General features: G+C 37.9%; 1 protein-coding gene across 1 annotated transcript; it reads right to left on the bottom strand.

Moving 5' to 3' along the window:
- DYNC1LI1 (dynein, cytoplasmic 1, light intermediate chain 1) lies at positions 1-24,029 on the bottom strand (the record flags this gene model as incomplete). The annotated part of the gene is made up of 12 exons (XM_009865611.1): positions 1-962; positions 3,174-3,332; positions 3,519-3,639; positions 4,573-4,617; positions 4,724-4,783; positions 5,122-5,233; positions 5,622-5,757; positions 7,356-7,449; positions 8,441-8,610; positions 11,655-11,885; positions 13,536-13,652; positions 23,987-24,029. Coding segments are annotated over 12 exons (1,401 nt in total), but the record flags the coding sequence as incomplete, so codon positions are not given.
- Between the last annotated feature and the right edge of the window lie 3 nt (positions 24,030-24,032).

The following is a 24,032-nucleotide window of genomic DNA, read 5'->3' as shown; positions in this document are numbered from 1 at the left end:
TGGAAGTTATTTAAATTTGAATGCAGAGAATACTTTATTATCTGGTTACAGTTTCGATGACCAATTTTAATCCATAACTAATGTGGGAAGTGGGAAACAGTGGGGAACCTTAAGGCTGAGCCATATATATAGAGACAAATCTGGATACTGATAATCTGTACATTTAACCTCTGCTCTTTTCTTTATACATCTTTTATTCAGTGTCTGAAATTAATTAAAGAGAAAAACAAAAAAACCCACCCTGGTCACTAATTTAGTCTTATATCTGGAATGAATTTTTGCTTGGGTTTTTGAATGCATTGTAGATCTCAGTGGAGATCAAAGAGATCTTTTTAACCATATTCCAGCTGAAGTGTTCAAGTATAATTGGAGTTTGTTGTTGTTGTTACAGCTTTGTGCAATTAATCTTCTCTTCCAAAATCTAGGAGTCGTTCTCTCCTGTAGAGGTTAATGTACTTAAGATACTATTCAACTTGCCTAACATGTTGGGAAATCAATATAAATTAAGTGCCTGTGGTGTGTATCAGTTTTCCTGCTCTAAGCAATCCCTATCACTTAAGTGGACATACTTGCAATTTTACAGAATTACACCAACTTTTCAACAAAACCCAGGAAAAAAAAATTACTATTCTTGCAGTGTGAATAGCACTCCCACATGACGTGATAACCGTTTTCCATCTGTACAGCTCCCTTTTGTAAAGTTGGGCAACACATATGAAAGAAAGACAGACATCAACTGTTTGTGTTCTGAAAGATATTTCAGTTCTTTAGTTCCAGTCACTGAAGGAAGAGGCAGAGGCAAGTTTGAATTATCCCAGAAAACTGAACAATTGGTTTTATTTGGTGTCTTCAAGATGCTTCACCTTCTGCGGGAGATGTAGGTGTTGTAGGAGAGACCATTTCAGGTTTTCGTGAAATTCTGTCCAATTCTGCCTGAACATCTGTTAAAACTGGCTTCTGACCTAGGAAAAAAAAAAAGCATATTATTCAGTTGTGTTTATGAAAACAGTTTGGGGAAAGCCTACAGTATTTTTAATTCTCATATCAGACAAAAATTATTACTGCACACTTCAGGTGCGGAGTAAAGGCAGAAGACCAAACCGCAAAAGCAACAGAAAGGAAACAGTAGCGAGGAAGTCCCATCCCTCTCTATTTCCCATTTCTCAAAGAAACGTCCATAATTATATATTAATTGTCAGCATGTGAAGAGTTAATGTTAAGTATAAAATACAGAAATGTCTATTAAGACTTCTACACAGTTTCCTGCATCATACATATCTCAAATAATTCTGAATGTCAGGGGTTTCACACAGAGCTGTGACCTCAGCTCTGCATCTTTGGTCAGCGTAACCCTGCCATGGCTGCTCATGGGTACACGCAGACCTGCAGGTGGCAGGTCCCTTTCTCTCCTCACCTGCTCACCTGCTCCCTAACCTGGAAAGGACAAACATTTGTGCAATCACACTTAGACCTGATCCAAGTCTACGAACCACTGTTTTCCTCTCCCCCAACATTTTACTCTTACTCCCCCAATGCAGGTTTACTAACCTGCCATGTTCTATGACAAGACTGGAGAAAACAATATGGGAAAAGAATATTGGAGTCTAACCCTGTGACAAGTGTGCGCAGTATCTCAGGCTGTAAAGGAAAACTCTGCCACCCATGTAGTTTTAGCAGTGTCCCAGCATCCTTTCCGACGATGAAATTAACAGGTTCCATCCACAAAGCTCCTTTTTGCCAGATGTAGTGTGCTTCAGTTCTTCTGTGCTTCTTCAGATTATTTACAAAAGCTAATACTGTATCAGAATCAAGTCAACTAATATTCCAACTAATAAGCAGAGGAATTTCTCACAGCTGCTGAGGGGAAGAGTAATTCTCAAATCCCAAACTACTGACTTAACAACCAATTTTGACATTTGAAGAGTGAGCATCATCGATAACACAAGACAGCAAATATTGAGAAAGTTAAGAGGCCACTTCTAAGCCAAACTTATTTCTATTTATATCAATTCCTTGAAAAGCTAGTTCTTTGCAATGTTAAACTGACTACACCCGAAACCTTGATGTATTGTATATGAGGAAATTTCTAAGAACATTTTTGCTCCTTAATAGTTTAATTCTGTTCTTGAAATTTCTGCCACAGCCCCAGACAAAACTCTTTTCTGGAACACTGCCTCTATCTGCCTGGCATTGTCCAAATTCACTGCTGACCACTCCCCACAGAATTTGTCAGTGGTTGCTCTCTTCACCTCATATTGTGTCAGCTGCACTCACTGCAACAATCTCCCAAATGCTGTGCAAACTACACTGCTGCCTTTGCCTGCAGCAGATTAGGAAGTACCCTTAAACTGTGCTCAGCCAAGTGAGCTTTGCATCAAAAAAAAAAAAAAGAAAGAAAAGAGTGCAGACATATAAAAAAAATTTCAGTGTTGCTCTACAAAAAGCATTAGGGCAAAGTGTTTTTTTTCTCTTACTACATGAAAGTGACTACTAATGTCAAGTGCCATTGAAACAGCAGCACCTAAGCACAGTGTTACTAACCTCTGGGGAAACTGGAGGGAAGATATCTCTATAGGTATGTTCTTAAGCAATACTGAAACATTTTAATTTGGCATAGGAAAAAGCACCAGAGTGGTCTTGCATCTAGCTTTAGAGCAGTCACTATTAGACATTTTTAGATTAATACTCATTATTAATCACATCATATAAAAAAAGGCTATCAACAAAAAGATGTGTAAGGATTTTTATAGGCTGTCACTGAACTCAAAGTCTTCATCACATCAGAGCCAGATGGCTACCAAAAGAAAGTTTAGAGATATTTTAACACTGCTGGTATTGTTAAAAATAGACTTGAAATTAATTCCTAATATATCTGAATAATATTAAAAGTGGCTTATAGCATGAGCCATTTTATTGGGATGGAGGAGAACAAAGGAAAAAATCAAGAACTTGTGGACACCATTCATGCTTAAACAGCCACATGAAACGTTTTTCTTTGTTCCTTTGAAAGCCATAAAAAGGCAATACTAAACTCTTGTGAAAACAGCAAAAACCATATCCAATAAAACATTTAGTGAAATATAGTGGCGTTCATACTTCCAATAAACTATACTAATAGGAAGGATCCGCCACGCACAATTTAGACTGAACCGATCTTTTACCATTAACCATACCTGACTTTTTCGCTGACGGCGGTAAGTTGCTGCCAGCACCTCCAGTGCCACCTCCTCCTGGACTGCCACCAACACCACCAGGACCACCAGGGGAACCAGTTTTCTTGCTCAGGAGACTATTGAAGAAGTTAGCCAGGACCCCTTCACTAGTAGCTCCAGCTACAAGAAGGAGGAAAATATAAAAAATAAATAAATAAAAAAATCAAAACACACACCCAAAACAAACCTGATTTTCTAAGTAAATACCGATTTAGTGTGTTAATCAATCTAAATAAGCGTATTAAAGAAAGCAGGCAAAGCAGCGTACTTCTCTAGCTGCATTTTTGCCCTCATAAGAAAAGGTACCTTTCATATTGGGATCAATTTTTTTTGACCCAGTAGGGATGGGTGTAACACTGGCAACGTTTGATGTGACGGATCTATTTGGTGTCCTAGGAGATCCACCAGGAACTCTTGGAGAGGCATCCTATGCAAAATAAAAGAAATAATTCCAAAGCTAAACTGGTCAATCTACAGAATTAAGTCATGCAGTGTAACAGCTATTAGTATTTTTTCAATTTTAAATAATGTAGTATCCCATGCAACTTGAAATGACACAGGATTAGGTTTTGCTGATTACACATAAGTTTTTATTCTTAAAAATATTAGACTTGAGTGCAACTAAAGCACTAGAGAAGCTTTTCATTTTGTCCCCATGAGAAACCTGAAAACCCAATCTGTCACTCAGTAGCACCTCTGACCATAACGAAAACTGCACTGATTAGATCATAGAGGAACTACATCAAATTTCTTGGAAAAACAACACATACCACTGACACTGTGGAAAGAATTAAACACAGCCCAGGAGAAAAAGCATGATTCATTCATTACTTCAAGGATAAAAAGTCCTGTTTGCAGTTCATCTAAAAATGCAAAGCTACTTTATATGATCACATGCTCCTCATTAATCTTGTGTTACTTTTTAGTAATTTTATTTGTATTTTACAGGTAGATGACACCATAGTTCTCATTTGACCTTAATTTTATGGCAGTCTTAATATTCCTACAGAGACAGCGCCAAATTTAGGATATAGAACTCACCAAGGCAATTAGCAAACATAATTTGCTCCCTGGCACACTCTTGGGACAGAAAGGGGAGAGTCAACTAACTGCTTAGGTGCATTCTAACATAGGAAGAATAAAGCCAAGGCGTTTAGCCCTTGTTGCCAATATAAGTTGTAGCGACTGGCTGTGAAGTGTCACAATTTTAGAGCATTACACAATGTAGATTTTAAGTACTAAGTAGTTTAAAAAAAAATAGATCAAAGAGTATTTGATAGTGCAATTGCAACAAGCAACCCTCTAAATACGTGAAGTGAATAATTTTCATGTGATGACATTTTAAATTTTCATTACTAACCACTGGTCTTCCTGTAGCAGTAGGTGGTTGTTTCGCCAGCTGTGACTGCAAAAAACAAACAAACCCATGTAGTGTTATAGATATCACAGCGACTAAGAAACCTAAATTTGTACTGAGAATGTTATTAAATGAAACACTGTCTGCATGTTACCTGCTGCTTCATAAGAAACACTTGGTCATCTTCCGCTACAATTTCTTTTTCATGAACAAACTGCAATACAAAATCATTAACATCATTTTGACTACAAGAAAGAAATGCATTTTCTTTCATATCTGCTGGTAAATACAACCAAACCATTCAATAATGAACTAAATGTGTAAAATGCTATGTTGACTGCAGGCCACCTTTTCTATATCTAAAGATTGCTACCTTATGATTCCATTTAAGCTGCTTAGAAGTGAAATATAAGTATGATTAACTCCTTTGACCTGGCAGGCCTAAGTCTCTAGAAGTACTTGTAGAAGGGCCTATTAAAAAGCTCATTCAAGTGTTCAGTAAAAAGGTAAATAAATAGATAAGAAGTTGAATGCCAAAACATCTCAAATTACCTTTCTGACTGGTGGTTTTGTTATGATATCTTCAAAACTGTCTTCTGCTTTTAGTGTCTGAAAGTTCTCATGCAATATTCCTATCTTCTTGTCATTATCCCAACCTGCAGGACTAGAGAACAGTAGAATTTAAAGCCAAATAAACCTTTATTTCAGGTTATTCTGGTATGAAATCCTGAACTGCAGAAAACTGAAAGCCAGGAAAGTTGTCATAGCTCCTGTTCTCCTGTGTAAGCTACTTATTTGTTAGTACAACTAGTTAGAGATTGGTTGACCACAACAGAGAAGAGCAAAATCTCTGGGTTTGACATTTCTCTTTGGGGCAGTGAGTATTTCTAATTTCAATCCACTGGCTCTCACGAAACTCCAACTCACGAGAATGTTAAGTAGAACTTTAAAAAAAAAAAAAGCATAAACAAAAAAGGGCTTTAAATGCTGTTTTACTGTCTCACACAAATACATTTTGTAGTCATATACACATAATAACGTAGATAACTTACATAAATACTGCATCTTTTTCCACAACAACAGCTGCAACATTGAAAGGAAATCCATACAACTTCTGAACTATATATTTATACACTAAATCAATGTTTTTGTTCTCCTTTACTGAAGTGTAAATAAGTGCTGCCCCATCTGAATAAACTTGTTAAAGAAAACTCAGTTTAGTGGTTAGTAAGAGATACTAAAGTGACCCTTTTTTTGTTAGTTTAAAGGTTACCCACTGGGTAGAATTCAGAGGGGAAAACAAAATCAAATGGGTCAAACAGCTTGCGACACTTGATTTTTACATAAGCTATTTATTAATTTACATCTTTCTGCATTTGTTTTAGGCCAACTCAGCTATTGCTTGTAGAGTAAAGTACAGGCTCTTCTCACTTTCAAAGCCCACAATACTATGATGACTTCAAAACTGTTCTCTGCTTTTAGGGCACAAAATTTTTCATGCCATAATCCTTGTATCTTGTCATGATCCCATCCTTCAACACAGCCACTACAGCATTAACGCTGCTAGCTTCAAAAATGCCACAGACCTTTCTTTTCCCTACTTGGGTTTTTAAATCAGGGGAACAGGTCCTCACATTATACAGTGATCTGCTTGCAAACGAAACTGAAGGCGAACAAGTTGTGCTGTGGATCAATTACTTAAAAGACCAGGAAAGTGCTGAGTGTTCCAGCATGTTTCACTATCTAATTAGCACTGCTTATGCACAGGATTAATAAAAGCAGCCCAGGAAGTTCTGAGTAATTATTACTTTGGGATTATAAAAAATGCCAAACCCACTAATTTATTCCTACATGCATGCCATTCAAATTCTAGAAGAAAGTTACATAATGGGATCCGATTCCCATTCAGTGAAGTTTAGACTAGAATTCCAAGTTCAATTCACAGAGACTAATTTCTACCTATCTTTTGTATTCTTCCTCCATTGACAAGACATTACAATTATCCTTAATTCCATTTTGAAAAATTACATCTTGGAAGACTTTTGAAGGAAGTGCCATCTTTCTTCTCAGGTTCTTGAACTATTTTTCTTCCATCTGTTGACTACTGTCTCTCCAACAGTATTTAAATTTCCCTTTACCACAGCACAAATGATGACAATCGGCATGTTACTGGCATCTAAAAAAAAAAAAAAAATCTGTATCTCAGCATGTCTAGCTGACTAAACAACACTAAACAGTATTTTATACACTGCTTTAAAAAAAAAAGTAGTTTAAAATAATAATAGCACAGCAACCTCTTATGCATTGTTTCTGTACCAACACAACAGAAGCCAGTGGATCTTTTCTACACCAATTCACACTTCTTTCCTCCCCTCATCACCTCATCCTGTGGAATTACTGAAGACTAAAGAGATTTCATATTTGGGTCAAAAATAATAACACATCTTATATGCATCTGAAGCAAGATCACACTTAAATGAATTATCTTGTTGTTAATATTTTAAGGAGCTTGTTAGCTAAGATGTGCTGATTTGCAAACTGACCCTAAATATGGAAATGAAGGTAAGCAAATTCAGGGTAAGGGGACATGCTAGGTTCTTGCAGCTCAAAAAATAAAAAGAGAAGTTTAATTCAACATTGCCTGTAGGGGCAGCTGAAGCAGACTGCCAAGCTGCAGTAAAGAAGTTGTATCCTACTTTGCTACAGATGCAAATATCCTTTTAAGCATGTCATGATAATGACTCAAACCTTTGCATTAATTATCTTTATGACATTTTAAAGGATACATTGTAAGCAAAACCGTCTGATATGTGACTGAATGAAGTCGAAGTGTTCATCTCTGTAGTCGTGCTCTTTTTCCAGAACACTGATGGCATCACACTGTCAAAATAAACACAAAATTAATATACCACTTCCAGTTATCTGCTGAAATAGGGGCCTACAGGAAAGAATGGGAGGAACTCTTTAACAGAGAGTAAAGTGATAGGACAAGGGGTAATGGTTTTAAACTGGAAGAGGGCTAATTTAGATGACATATTAGGAAGAAATTTTACACACTGTGGTATTACAGGACATAGCATTTTTTTTATCCAGTTACTAACTATCCCTTTGCAAAAGGAGGCAAAAAGCAAGAAATGTGGAAGCAGGGGAAAAAAAAGAGAAAAAAGAGGGAAGGGGACAGTGGGGAGAAGAATACCAGAGAACTAGCAGGTGAGGAAAAAAAGGTGCTTTTCAAATGAGTGGACTAGCCTTCCAGTGAAGGAAAAGCAAGTACATCAAAAGGTTTATTCTTTCAGCGTGTGCCAGCAGAGGCTGCAGATGCAGTATGCTTAATGCCAATGAGAACTGAAGAGCTGGGGGGGCAGGGAACCAACAAAATCCAACAACCAGCCACCAGACCCACGGCATTTTTTCTTTAGACTGAAAATATGGTAACCTATCTAACAGAAACCGCAACAGTTCAGCAGAAACACAGTAAGAACCTAGGAAAGTTAACAGAGCAGTACTTTACTAACTAGAACCCTCGGATATTAATCTCCAGAAAAAGCATCAGAAATATTTAAAAACCCTACTAAAACACTATCTGCAGAATAAGGAGATGAAGGAGAATTTTTATTGCTTACTGACTAGCTCACTTGTGTGAGCAAAGCCAAGTCTGAGCAATTTCTCAATTCCTTGAGAAAATCAATCCCAAAATAACATGCAACGACAGCTTCCAGCAGATAACCAACCTTCAACAATAAACATTTTAAAAGAAATCTTATGCAGGGTATTCAGAATGACTTAAGAACCATGTGCTTCCCACCCCAAATCCACAATGAACAGAGTTACTTAAAAAAAATATGTAAACAACCTAAAACGTTAAACAAACCTTTGTACAAACTACTACTACTGGAATGCCTAAGTTACATGTTAGTGTATCTGCACCCAGGGGTAAAATCACACTGTCATCTTTGTCTTCCTGTAATGAAGTATTTCTTCTCTGTGGAGAAGCTGGAAAATCCTCGCCTGGTTCTATATATTCCTGGAAGTCTCTTACCACTGAAAGTAAAAAAAGTTATATTAAAAGATCAGCTACTTTAGTATTTCAACATGATTTCCACTGCCATTGATCTCTAGCACTGCTGACTGTATGTTACTTCTGCTTCTTTATGTTGAAGAAATACCTGTGCATGCATTGAGTGCTGACTATTTCTTTGCTCTATGCAGCACGAGAGAGAACTGAGATCTGCTTCATTAGCAGCCAGAAGAACATGACCAGACAGGAAAAGCATTAACCCATTTTTATTTTAGCATGTGGAACCACTAGACCACCAGGCACCACTCGACGACTGTCATTGCTAGATATGTTTCCTAGAAGACACAAGTTTCCTTGCGTTCTTCTTGGCAAAATTAATAGAACAGATTTTTAGAATAAGCAGAATTAAGCCTTACACATATCACTTAGCTGCTACTGTATATAAAGTTTTAGGTAAAACTCCTTTGTCCACACTTCTCTCTCTCTTTATACAGTGAATCTACAGTCATAATGAGCAAAAATAATAGAATACACAAACATTAGTTATTAACTAGCTTTATAATTAGTTAATAGCATATTATAAATACTTGGTATGCTTTTACAATAGATCAGACACCACTTAAACATTCTGCAAGGAGAGTATGTAACAAGAATTAGAAAAAAGGTGAAGTTACAAGTGTAACTGTCTTGTCAGGTTCCATTGCATACACTCAAGCCTCTAATTACACAGTCACTTACTATTCCTGCAGTCAGGGATGCAGGATTAGGCATAAGATGTCTGTAACTTTCACATCACATGTCTTATTTCACACAGTGGAGAGAGGATTCTACCAAACCCCAGCACTGATTGTTTTTCCATGAGTAACACATCCCAATTCAGCCAAAAAAAAATCAGGCAGCAAGACCATTTAGCTGAATCATGCACACTAGCAGCTAACTAGTACGCTGTCACTGCTTGTCCTGATTTATGTTAATCCACCCCTACCTTCACTAAACTGACTGAAGCCCTCTTATATGCAGAAATGCACAAGTTGAATTAACAGAGCAAGACTTGAATTATTTTGGCCTAATGTTTCCTTTTTTTTTTCTGTAGGGTACTGAAATAATTCAGCTTTTCTACAGACCTGAGAGTTCACAATGACAAACTGCATATGCACAGATTGTCATCTCTACCTGAACAGTCAACTCAAGCTTTTATTCAGGGAATGCTGCTACTTCAGCTGCATGTTCTAAACCCAGCCACTCAAGAGAGTCTTTCCTACACAGCATCCTAGCTGTTGTAGGATTGCACGCTAAAATAAAAATCGCACTATTCCAGCACTATAAATCTTCTAGTGAGTTCCTTAAATTCCAGCTGTACGTTCATAACACACTAATCTTTATACAGTTACAGAAAATGACAAAAAGGAGGACTGATGCCATATATCACAGCTTAAAGACTGTGGAACAGTCTCAGGTTTTCCTTGGAGACACAATTAAAATGACCAGGCCGTAAGTGGCAGGGGGGCTGGACTAGATGAACTTTTGAGGTCCCTTCCAGCCCCTAACATTCTGTGATTCTGTGATAAGGTTTCATTAGACACAGCTGAATTCAGTAACTCTTCACACACAATTGCTATGTATCCAATAATGCCTTCCCATACCAGTTTTAGCCCCCACAGGGTCTGTTTTTGAGGAGAGTTAAGTTGCTAGAACTGGAAGACACAGCACACCTCCAGAAAACTACACACACAAACCCTCAGCAGATTTCAGCCTTGTTAGCAAGTTAAATGAGCTCACAGGAGCCTCTCGGGAGCACCGAGCCTGACACAACAATGAAGCAGGATCATGTGGCCAAAAGTCAGGCAAGGTTCCTCACTGCTTTTTTTGCAGCCCGCCTAGCAAGGCATGAAGCCACATCACAAGAGGCTGAAAACAAAAACAGCTTCCAGTCATATTTGGATTGTGCCCAAGGCTCCTGTTATATCCAACATACAATCCATATCTGTAAGAATTAGACCAGATGCTACAAGAACAGCAGAGGAAACTTTTAATGAGTAGCTGGTTTTCTTGACTCACTTCATAAAATTTTCTGGATTTTATACAGTTTCAACAATTTTGTTCACTCAGTAAAGGAGCAAAACTATCAGCCTACACACTTTTGATAACAGAGACATTTGTGCCCTTCCTACTTTCATCCAGTAAAATCCTATGCTGAAACTCTTTGGGAGGGGTGTTCAACACACAAACACCATCCCCTAAAAACCAAACCAAAAACCACACCCAAAAGAGCTCAGCTCCTCCCTCCTAAACAAGTTCTTGTTGTGAAAGCATCATCTCAAGGATGACGCTTCCCTTAGAAGAATCTCCCTCTTAAAATACACAGACAAAGAACATTCCCCATTCCAGAGTATCTACAACTGTCACCTTATGGGCTATTTTATCATAGCACAGCTACAACCCACATTTCTGAAAAAGCTATTCGACAATCTGGCAGTCGGCTGCTTAAGAACGTACCAGTTACAGAGAGCACCTTCAGACTTACAAACGAAGTTTAATCCTGTTAATTGACCTTCACACACAGCTTTCTCAAATGCTCTTCCTTGTAGTAATTCAATGAGAGATGAATGGGAAAGACTCAATTTTTAGTGCCCGAAGGTAAATACAGTGGCTACTCAAAAGTAATACAGAGCTACGATGTTTGAGAGTTCAGTTAGGCAACTCAGGGACTCCTGCAAAATACTGGTGTTCTTTTCTTTATAAGTAAAAAAATGAAAGCTAAGAAGTTTTTTTTTCACTTGGTAGAATCTTATCTAGGTAAGTCTGTAAGAAGCAAGACTGTAAATTCAACCCAGCTGTGCTCATTCTGAAAGCTTCACCCCCAAATTAAGGTACTTTTGTTAGAAAGAAATACTAGTATTTTTCATAGAGCTACTTGAGACATCTGAAGGCTGACTTTCTTGATAACTCCTAATTTTAAATAGCATTTCTAAATAATGGAAGAGACTGCAATGGAGAGATTAAATGGTGCAGAAAGCATTAAGCGTATTTGATTTAAATGGATTCCTACGTATTCGAGAATACTCACACTTTTGTTCCATTTCTTTCATTTCCTCCGGAGGAATTTTTAACTTGTCAATATGTTCTCTTACAACACTTGCCCATTTTTGTAAAGAATCCAGTGCAGTCCAAGGCCTAGACATGTCTACTACCAACATAATTAAAGTGTCCTTTAGAGAGCTTGCTTCCATCGCAAATTTAAGAAGACCTTTGTGATACAGGTCGCCATCCAAAATCCACACATTACATCTTGTTTGGTCTACAAAAAAAACCCAAAAACATTTAATGAGACTTACTTGAAACAGTCCACTACATAATGGCTATTAAATCTTCTGTAGACATATAAATTACAAGAAAGCAGATGGCATGTTTTATCAGTCAATTGAATGTACATAAACAACACAGTAAACTGCAGCTTGTCAAGGCAAGCTCCTCCTCTTCCACACCCTGATGTTGAACAGCTGACAACTGAAGAGCTCAAACACATTATCTGAAAGTGAGAATCCAGAGATAGCAGTCAACATGTCCAAAATTAATGTTCACTATTTTAGAGAGGGAAAATGTTTTCTCCAAGATGCAAATTAGGAGAGGAATTGGGTGAATTCAGCCATCCCTTCTCAGTGTTTGGCCTGCTCAGCGCTCAAGGACTGCTGTCTCCCCTTCAAAATTACAAGGAGTTATACCTATGTAACTCTTGAGGAACAGAAGGTACCTTGGCCCTTCAAAAAAAACCTCAAAAAACCCTGAAGTAGAACTGCAAGTTTTTAATGATTCAGATGAATTTATCAAGCAAGAAAATTATTCAGATTTGCAAAAGGATAATCACTATAAAAATAGACTATGCCACTGCTTTTTCCCCCCAAAACAGCATACTCTCAGAGGCACTTCTGCAGTAAATGACAAGCTGTTGATTCAAGATTAGGTAGCTTAATATAATTACAATTTACCTTCAAGTAAGTTTTTATTACTTGTTACAGAAGTTCCAAGGAAGACATTTAGATTAAACTCCCAAACCTCTTAACCCTGGTCAAGTCATCTTGGAGACCAACAGCCAGACATGGAAGTCAGGAAAGCAGGTGATTTCAAAAAAAAAAAAAGTTCCAACTCTTTTGGGTTTTCTTTCTATCTGTATTTGTTCTTACAGTATAGACAAGAGTTCCCATTTTTCCCCTCACACTTCCCAGTTATTTACACCCCATTCCCATTAAGTATTGCCTCTAGGTAATCCATTGCATCTCTACAGTGCCTGGTCATACTCCTTCCCTTGTTTCTCCACATATAAGCATCAATTATCCATATCCCATAACTGCAGGTATTTAGGGAATGAATCTTAAACACTTTTTTTTTTTTACCTTCAAGCCATAAACCAACTCAAGACAGTTGAAACACAGCTTCTACTTTATTTCTCCTTCCTCCAAATTTCTGGGTTGGTGGTTTGGGTTTTTGTTCTGGTCTGTTTTTAAAATCGCCTTTAGCATTGTGCACATTCTCCTACTCATGATACAGTCTTTCAGATTCTGATACCATCAAGTCAAAGGTTCCTCTATACATTCAGAAAAAAAAAAAATACTTGCTACAGTAATTGAGATGCAAGGTAAGAGCCTAGGCACCTTTTCCTCTAGGCCTGAGGAGTGCAGAATGTTGCAGCTAAGACTGCCTCCCTGGTCTTTTCAGCCTTTTCTTTTGACTGGTTCCTCTCCTACTTTACCACTTAAGTGATCGTTCACGGTAGTTACTAATGAATTACACTGAGAAACTTCCTCATTATATAAATCACTTATGGCCTAAGCTGGACTCCCGCAAATCATATTTTAAAAAAAAAAAAAAATCTCACTGTCATTCCAAATGTCATATTATCGACACAATGCTTTCAAATTGGTTTAAAATGTTATTAGAAATACAAACTTACCATCTCTATCTTCATCATGCACATTTAAATACAAATACTCCATTCCTCTTCCTTTTTTGTATTCCTCTATTCCTTGAATTTTTCCTATTAAGCTAGTTTTACCTGCTCCATCTTCACCTGGAGAGACAGAAGTTAGATATGACTCAATCTTTAACCACAGTTCCATATTAAAAACCACCTGAGGCAAGAAGGAAACCATATAATGACTGAGCTCATTAAAGTTTTGAAATATAGTGGGCTTTGCCCAACTTATCAATCTATTCAAAGTGCATGCCTCAGCTTCAAGTCTTATTTCTAATTATTGATAGATGCAATTATGCCAATAACTATCTGAAATAGGTTCTTATGTGCATCTTTAAAAGCATACCTTAAGGAATAGTTAAATACCTCAAACAATTTCAGTACAACTAAACCCAAAGTGTAACAAAGTCTTTTTAAAATAGAGTTGAAGTCACAGTAAGTTCCTCTTAGGACCAGAAGAATACAACCAGACTAAGGCAAACATGTTTCCTTAGCTTTTATGGGTGGTTTCTTTGAATCGTCTCTGTTACAGATCTAAAGAAACCTTAAAAAGAGGTATCCGACAGTAAGCCCATTGCCTTACAGCACACGTGTATTTGGGTACACGCACAGTGACAACAAGCCTGCAATTCAGATCTGTTCACTCCCCTCCAAAGGGAGAGGCGGCTCAGTTAACCAGAGAACCTTACAGCACACTCAGTGTAAACGCCTCAACTACTGCCAGACTCTTCTTGAAAAACTTCTATTTCTAACCATATATCCCAGAGATGGAAAACTTCAAGTGCACATTTTCCAGTTTGAAAGAGTAACCGACATGAATTTGGACAGAAATGGGGTTCTGCCACTCTAATCTGGCAGTACAGTGGGTATGTAACAGCTAGACATCAAAAGATTCTTGAAAGTCACTCACAGGTTACAAAATTAAGATTAAAACCAGGTTCCTAAGTATCTTACCAATTTCAAGCTAAACAGAACATTTTTTTTCCCCTAAGTGTCTCTTATACAGGAAGAGTATAAATATTTGCTTTAACTACATAACAAGGAAAAGAGTTCAAGGACAGTATTTTTTCACTGCTACATATAATGGTGTTTTCCCTTCACACAGAACTGACCATGATCTTATAGATAATATTACTGTTACATTAAAAAGATTATAGATATAGCCACAGAAAAGAGCAGAAAAATCACACTTTGACAGATTGATTCTGAATTTACTAAGGCATCATTCCCAAGATTACCACTTGATGTTTTAACGTTTAGATTTGTTTTCATACTTCACTAATAGCTAGAAGCTACAAGAAACCCTAAGACTGTTTACTCTAAGTACTTCATGGGATTTTACTCAAATGAATAAAAAAGCATTTTTTAAAAAAAGTGAAATTTTAAAAAGAAAGAGGAAAAAAGACCAGAACTGAAGTTTAAGACTTGGTTAAATTTAGAGAAGTGAAAAATGAAGTTGTATCAGATAAAAATTTTCAACATTTAAGTGTTTGCTAGCTCCTTAACTATATTAAAATCAAGATGCACCTAAGAAAACAACTAGTTTTAAATAAACATTGGAAACCACAGCTATCTTCTAGCCACACATCAAACTTTTCCTCTTCTTGTAAGAATATTCTTTTAAAATTTTGCTCAAAAAGTGAAGACTTCAAGCTTCATCACTGGAGATAAATTACAATTCATCCTCTGCCTGCACCCAAGTACTTATCCAAGCTTCTTAAATTTGTCATCTACAAATAACTGAGAAGACTTTATAGAGCTGCTGCACTGACATGTTTTGCTGCTCAAGTTGCTATTACTTTTGCCAACAATTTCTGTATGATTCACTGTTATTTCACCTTTTTGAATAGGCACCTTCAATTACTTTGTGCCAGCAGAAGGCTCAGAAGGTAACAACAAAAAGTTTGTTATTCCTTTTAAAGAGGGGTTGTACTTAATATCTTGCTTAGTTTCTCAGACCAGCTGACTCCTATCTAAGTTCTCTAGCATACTAGTTCGTTTCACACAGGTGAAAATAAAGATTGTAACATGTTTGCTTTGGGAAAGTTTAGCATCTTCTGCAAAGTACATCTGTCAGTTCTTAACAAAAGTGGCTGTTACTGAAGTTTAAGAAACATTTGCCTTATGAAATGTTCTAAACATGACAAAAATATACTGAGGCAGTCTAAACTTAAAACATAGTCATACTAATTCTAATATCTATGCAACTGCTGTTTGCTAAACAATACAGACAAACTTGAAATGTATGTCCTGCAAGCCCATTACTTATGGCTATGTGTTGCATAGTTTTCCTCCTGTACTTCCAAATGTCTGAGGTAAACTGAAGTTCAATTCTTTAAAGTTTATATTGTATTGCAAAATAGAGCTGGAATTTTATTTTCTCTCCTCAACTTCTGTAGTAATTATATTCAGACCTCACAGAGAAAGAAATTTTATCAGTACAGCATAAGACAAGTTGATTTAATGTAAAATTAGTACCTGTGGACACATGCATGCAGTGGCCATTTCAGCCTTCCATCGGAGAATTACTTGAATTTAATCTGTTCAGTGAAGAAGTTTCTCTACTTCCTTCTCCTTAGCTAATATCCACCCATTTCAAAACACCAAGAGCAGTAGGTGGATCACCGACATACCTAACTGTATCATACACGTTCTTGCATGCAGGAATCAGTGCTCATCATCCACTAGAAAGCCAGAATGATACATCAGTGAAGTTTGAAGAGATTGGTACTACTTTCACGAATTACTTGGGTAAATGAAGAGAATACTACAGTTTGTAGATGATATAAGAAACACCAAAAGATGTGTGGAGGAAAGAGTTAGAGGCAATACTGACAAGAAGTCCAAAGTAAGTTCGCAGTGCATAAACCAACTACTCTACAAAGAGGATGACTCACTTGCAAGGGTGCGAGACAGCTGCCTAGACAAATGTGCCCTAGTCCACAAGGGATTCAAAGTTCTCAACAGATTTAAGCCAAATTAGAGTCACTATTATGGAAAAAGCTGTCAGAAAGTAAAATCAGATCCTTCGTATGATATAAAAATTTCCTCCTTTTTGCCCACACATTAATCAGAAAAAGTTAGTAAAAGACAACCGCCTTGGCTATGAGAACATGCCAAGAGATTCCATCTACCTCTACTCTCTATTTTTAGTATGTTGCATATACCTTTTAAGATTGTGACCACTGCAAATTTTGTGTTACCACAAATCCCACCAGTCTTTAGTAGTATAGAAGCTTCTCTCCAAGAAAACAGGAAGGAAATATTTGTGAGGAAATAAGTCTTTTAGCCATTTTAGATTCAATGGATAATGTACAGCACAGTAATGCAATTAGCATTAAGTACTACCAAGGACATATAAGCACACATTATATGGCATTTGAAATTACAAACCCTAAGCATATTTAGCTTTTTTGGTTGTCTCTGGACACCTCTAACGTATATGAAGAAGTAATGCTGCTTCATTTCTGACTTAAGCATCATTACATAATTGTGAAATAGATTATTTTTTAAGCGCTACTGAAGCAGTATTGAAAATGAAGCCTCATGCAGCTCCATAAAGTTATTATCCTGCTTCTCCTTCCTCCAAAATTTTGAGATGGAAAATCCTATCTAACCATATAATAATGAAATTAACAATTGAGTTCCGTATGTAAGCTCACAGAGCCAAACATTTTTGACCACAGATCTCAATACAGAATTGCAAGGTAGAATAGAAATGAAGTAGCTTGTTGCAAATTTAAGATATTGTGTCCTTCTTCTGCAAGTAACACAAAAGGTCCTCCTTTTCCAGAGTAAATCCTGAAATTCTCCATTACATCAAAACTGCACTTACACATTATTACTACAGTGAGGAAGTAGAAGTGATGCTTCTAACAAGCAGTGCTATACACCAAAGCTGAACACTAGTAAAAGAGTGACAACAGATTTAATTTCCTGGAAAAATCAGGCTAGGAAGCAGCTGAAACAAAGCCAAACCAATCTGCTTACACGCAGTATTTCACCATCTTGTTAACAAGACGGGAAGCCTTATACTCAACTACACAAAAGCCTTTTCATTTTTACCCACGCACCGCTACACTTCACTCCGATGAGCTCAAACTAGCGGTCGTGCTCTCGAAGCTTCTCTGTCCAAGGTGCTATTCTGGCTGCAAAACGGTTTGATGATGTCCTTGTTGCTGCCCTCAAAAGACGTAGAAAGCCGTAATACAAGACCCTGCCCAGCCTGCTTTCTCACTACTCCAGGCAAAAAGTAGGTTTACTGAGGAGAAAATGGAGTATCACTAAATGTTCTGCTACAACGCAGAAGTCAGCAGAATGGTCACCCCGAGCCGGGAAGGACGAGCAAGGAGGTGAAGGAATCGCCTTCCGTGAAGGCAGGTAGGCAGGTACTTAGCTACTTTCACGTGCTTTAAAAGACAACACTTCTCAGTTCTCACAGAAGTCTGTACACGGGAGAGCAAACAATGCATTATCTCGAGGTTAGACATGAGTTTTGACTTTTTATTTAAATTGTTTCTCCACTGTAAAGTGTCAAGTGTGTTTAAAATATGGCAAGGCAAAGAAGCAAGAGGTGAATCGTTCATTCCTGTCAGCTGTATTGGTTATCTGCCCCCCTTCCATCTGCGGCTCTAATTTTTTATTTTATTTTTTTAACAGCTCTTTGAAATGCCCTGGATGCACTTAATTATGTGTAATCTATAATCCCACTGGTTCCTTAATGGAGTATTTTTTAGTTTGCTTTTTAAAACCATCAATTAAAATTCAGCTTGATAAGGGAATTATACAACTCATCTCTAAAAAAAAATGTCCAAGCAAGGCCAAGCAAAAGTAGAGATAACAGTCCTAATTAACCCCTTCTGTCCCTCCACCCACCCCCGACATATTTTTGTGAACTAACTTTATACTTTTTACAAAACAAGAGACAGCTTCTGGGTAGAACAATTCACTATATGAAATATGTCTAACATAAAATAGTGAATATTTTTATTAATAGAAAAAATCCCACCTCACTTAAATATGATAGAACAAAGTCATGAAACCCAAACTTGTGTCACCACACAGGACAAAGGTGCCTTCTCAGAATCACAGAGAGATCTCTATTACAGATGTGGAATATCTGACTCTCAGCACAGTGAAGTGGACACACAACAGTCTTCCTACTAGAATGACATATGTGTGCACTATAGCTATTTGCAAGATAAAATACTCCTCACAAGCTAATAATTGCCTTTTCCACAGCTGCATATTAGTGAAAGAGACTTGTTTACACATACTACACTAACTGGAAGACTGCTTTTTGCAGAAGACGACCAAAATAATCAGAGCAAGCCAAATTTAGTTTGTTTTCAGAGAAGCGAAGAAAAATTATTTATGCTGATGGGATTCTTCTCTAGAATCCCTAAAAAAACCATGGAAGTTCACAGGTCGTATCAAGTCTTCAAATAACCTGCCTCTATGTTATGATTTACTTGACGGACAAAACCTTCTCCTTTAAGTTTGTTTTACTCCAACAGGTAAGTCTTTCCTCTCACATATGATTCATTTGTTATCTTTGTGGCACTGAAAAATTAAATAACTTTTCTGAGAAGCAACTTAACTGCACTTTTGCATTACAGCATGATAGAAAGCAGATTGTAGACAATTGTTCCAGCATGTCTTTTGTCAAGTCCTGCACCAAAAGAATTCACAGCCTGACTGTGGAAACAGGGACAGTAGAAACAGCGTTACTTATGCATGAAGAAATCCACAATCAGAGAAAGCAAAATATTGCAGAGAATTCTATAGTGAATAGGAACAGCTTACATCTCTAATGCTTATATCTCTCCTTTTAACAGTGTATTTTACCCAAATTCACTACCAAAATAAGAGTATTCCAGTGCTATGATCAAAGGGACTTCTTTATTGGTACTCCTGCCACTAAACTGTCCCAAGAACACAGAAGCACAATTCCTTTCACTTTGGAGCTATTTCACAGACAGATCTGGTAATCAGCAGCACCTCTGGGAAAGCAGAGACAAAATAAACGTAATTCAGGAATTTCAGAACTTCCTGTGCTGTGCTAAGTTTTACTACACAGCATCCACATAATTCCGGCTTTTTGAAAAGGTATTGTAGCAGGAAGGACACTATGAAGAAGTACTACCTAGGTCCAAAAAAATGTAGCTGCAAAGCACAATTATAACTTTATCTAGGTCAATGCCCCATCAGAACAACTGACACTTAAGAAGTATAACTCTGCTGATTGAGACAAAACTTAGCTACATTTGGAAGACTTTCAGTGCTTGTAGAAGGTGAAGAAGTTGCAAGAAGAGGAGGAAAAGAAGGTATCTGACATAACTTCTGCAATACTAGAGAATCACAAAACACTTGAGATAAACAATATGGACAGTATCAACAAGCAGTATTTCATCAGCTGCAATGATGAAGTGTTCACAGTAAAACTTTCAGCTATCTGAATATGAAAAAATAAAGTGGAAAAGTAATTTCTATAGTGTTAAGTATAAACTTAAGTAAACAGCTTTTATACTGATTTTATACACTCAAAAATTTGCTGTATCATAACTTCATTTTGAAGTTCACTATATTCCATGGGTTGCACTAAAAGGAAGCAGCAAGCTAAAACTACTCTTCAAGATGTGTCATTTTCTACAGTTACAGCCATTCCCAATACGTGTACACACAGAGAAGTGTACTTGTAAATTAGCTGCAAACTGTGGAAACTTCTTCTCAAGCATCCTGACAGCCACTGGAGAGGAGTAGAGCTCAAAGATTCAAACAAGCAGGCCTGGCCTTGAAAAGTGAGATGTCTGGGGCAGAGAGAAAACGTGGACACACGGCAGTTGAACACTCACTGCCCTGTAAACTCAGTCTTTATCATCAAGTGGGATAAAACGCATGAAGAAAGCCAAAATGCTAGTGATTCAGCAGAAGCGTAAGTGTTCAGTACAGACACTTGTAGTCAGGTGTACGTGTGTCACTGGGTGATTTGACATCATTAAAATTGCAGACAAAGAATCTACTACGCTTCAGAGACAGAGGAACTTAGGAAACGCAAAGCCAGATAGAAAGCAGCTACCCAGTTCACTTGCAAGCTGGAAGCCTGTTTCCTTGTGCCTCCTGGAGTAACTTTGAGCATTACTGCTTGAATACATGCTGCAGTTTATTCGATAAATGATTAGTTCAGGTCTCTGAAGCCAAGCCTTGACACATTTTATAGCATTATGGATTCCATTTGCGCAATGGTAACTTCTTTGCTTTTCCCTCTATTCAGCTTGCTGGTTCAGATATATCAGGAAAGGAATGAACAAGAAGAGGTCCCAGTTGTAAGTAGGAGTTTTCTCATCACACTCAGCAAAAAGCATCTCCTCTGATTGGCTATCTTTATTACACAAGTGAGCAGAAGAGACAGTCCAGAAGAAAAATAAAAGAAAAAAACAACCCAGCAACAACAAATACACTCCTTCAGCTATGTGCAAAAAGTAGCTAGAAATGCCACTGAAAGCACTCAATTACCTTGAGACAGCAAGGACATCTTAGTCTTCTGCTGGTATAGTTTGCTAAATGAGGTACTATGACAGAACTGCTTAGGAATCAGAGCATGTTTGCCTTACAGAACAGTTTAGGAAAGCTTGCATTTTTATAATTTGTTCATACCAGAACAGAAAAATGGTTTTACGCTACATGAGATGCCAAACAAGGTTTAAATCTTCACAGAAAAATAGTTTTGAAAAAAACATCTGTAAGTGAAAATTTTGGAGAAGTAAAACTGCAAGTTAATTAATTTTTTGGTTGATTCTGAGTAGGCATTTGTCAGTATTATATATCAGCCTTCATTTCACAAAACTATGTGCCTTATCTAGAGATCAACCTTCCAGATTTGGCATTGCAGTTTCCTTTAGATATTTCTGTGATGTCTTGAATTGCTTTCCAGGTTCTCAAAAATGAGATGTTAACGTAGCTAAAAATAAATACTGAAATAGCAGAATTAGCATGCCAGACATAGCCAGGTTCCCAGAACAACTAGGCATACAAGTATATGTAGTGTTTGAAAAATATACATGCTGCAGGTAAATTAGAAAACTTGTCCTAACAAACAAAAGAACACTACGTGGTGGGTTTTCTGGTTGTTTTATCTGTGGGTTTTTCTGAGGGGTGGGAGAGGAGGAAGGCTTGAGGCTTAGAGGATTTTTTTAAAATGTAATTTGTATTGAAAACCCGCATTTGGTTGTCATTATATATCACTGTTATAACCAATATACTGCAAGATTTGCCTCCGACAAAATGAGTGAAAACCATCAAGACCCTGGTCAGCTTTACTCCTGCTTGAAAGTATTCAAAGAACAATGAAACTGAAACCAGGAAGAAGTGATCTGTATTTACAAGAGAAGCTAGTACAAAACTATTTAAAGGAACAAAGTTTAAAGATAGAGGAAATGTGAGATAACAGAGAAATTGCAAACACAGAGCTCAAGAATCTGAAGAGACAGAACTTCACATACTGGATCTTGTCCAATACAGAATACATAAGACCTCTCCTTTTCCTGTGCCAGTGTCCTTCAGGAGCAGCATCATGACTTGCAAATGAACAGAGTGTGATAGATGGGTTAGGTATTCCCACAGAGGACATCCACGTGGTCCTCACTGGCCATCAAATCTGATGCTAGTCTTCCTAAATACATGCCAAACTTTTTTTTTTCCCCATTGGACCATGGCCTTCTAGAAAACACAATTCCTAAGAAAGAACTAGAATGTCTTCTACAATCTGTACATCTTTTAATAAATGCATGAGTCAAAAACAGGAACAAAAAAGTGTTACATTAAGTCATTTTATAAGCGCTACATGAATGGGTAAAAAGAAAATTTCTATATGACAGATTAAGCATCACAAACTAAACAAGCATTTGGAAACGTTCTACGATGCCCTCGCTAGTTCTGAAGGAAGCACAGTCTCCAGTTATTAAGTACTAAAGACTGGCTGACTATGAAGAGAAAGAAAAGAAGAGTGTAATCTTCTGGACAAGGATCACAGCTTGAAAAAGAATTTTCCAACTTCATCACAGACAATAATTCAATTTAGTTTCAAAATATCACATAAAAAGTTGTCAATCATTACAGAATCTTTCCTTTCTTTAGTATCAACAGAATTTCCAATCTCAATATCCTACTTATTTACATAACATAAAAAGCAATAAATTAAAGGGTAGTAAGACTTGTAACAGATTCACTAGACCATCCTATCACCCTTGCACAGTTTTCTACTTCATAGTTAGTTTTAAAGCACCACTCAGCTCTTCAAAACAGGAAGAAAAGGGTCACAGTGATTGCTTTAGGATTATAGAGGAAGAAACCTAACTTGAAAAACCTCAAGAGAATACAAAACACAAGACTACACAGAATCATAGTATACATAGATTCTGCGTGAATTTTCCTGAATTTTAACCCCATTTCCAAATATTAACACACAGCTCTTTCTGGGAACAGGGATGCTGGCAAATGAGGGAAGAAGCAGCCAGTTAACAAATCTCGGATTCATTAAACTACTTGCTCATGACAATATTTAACAGTCCTTCCGCAAAAAAAAAAAAAGCCTCATTAATAGTAACAACAGCAATAATACATATATACTCACACACACACATTTGACAGCATCTTTTCTCCTCTTCCCCCATGAATTTTTAAATTTTGCTTGACACACAATTTTTTTTCATTCTCTCTCTCAACACTATGTAACAGGGATCATCACCCTACCAAAGTCCCTTCCCGTTCCTCCCAAAGCTTGCCAAATGCCAGGCTGGACTAACGCACGGGGTGGAGATAACAGAACACAATGAAAGGCAGCGGCAGTCAACGATGCTGCCGCACAACTTGGGCTGATCCTGCTGCTGACAAGCTCGGTGCATGTGGGCAGGAACATCCAACACGCCCATAGAGCCTGCCCCGCCCTCCGGCCAGCAGGGAGCAGCCGGCATTGATCCACTCGGGCCACGGAAGCATTTCTTTCTGTTCGTGTGACACACCACAGGGACCAGCAAGCAGCACTGGTTGCGCGAAGGAGGGAGGATTCAGAGAAGGCGAATCCTCCCTCCGCACAGCCCCGAAGGCAACAGTCATCGGGGCAGAAAGACAATAAAAACCACCCTTCCAAGGCTTCTCTACCTAAGCGACTAGGGTGGGGGGGAAGGATTGCAAGGGCATTATGGCGAGGTGCCCGCGAGGGGAGGCATATCTAAAGCTCCCTAGATACTGGACATCCAAAAGGAACCAGAAAGCACGCCAGGGAAGTAGCGAGGGCGCTGAGCCAGCGCCTTGCCATCACCACCCGCCCCCCTCCGGGCACTACACGAGAAGAGCTCCAAACGCCCCAGAGAGGGCTGGGGAGCACGCCCGTGCGCTGGGCAAGGGGAAGGGGGGCGGGACGCCTTCCTCACCCAGCAGGAGGACGTTCTTCCCCGAAGGCAGCTTGGAGCGGGAGCG

The sequence above is a fragment of the Apaloderma vittatum genome, unplaced genomic scaffold (genome assembly GCF_000703405.1).
Source record: "Apaloderma vittatum isolate BGI_N311 unplaced genomic scaffold, ASM70340v1 scaffold39022, whole genome shotgun sequence".
NCBI classification, from domain to species: Eukaryota; Metazoa; Chordata; class Aves; order Trogoniformes; family Trogonidae; genus Apaloderma; species Apaloderma vittatum.
This window is presented reverse-complemented; position numbering and strand designations above follow the sequence as displayed.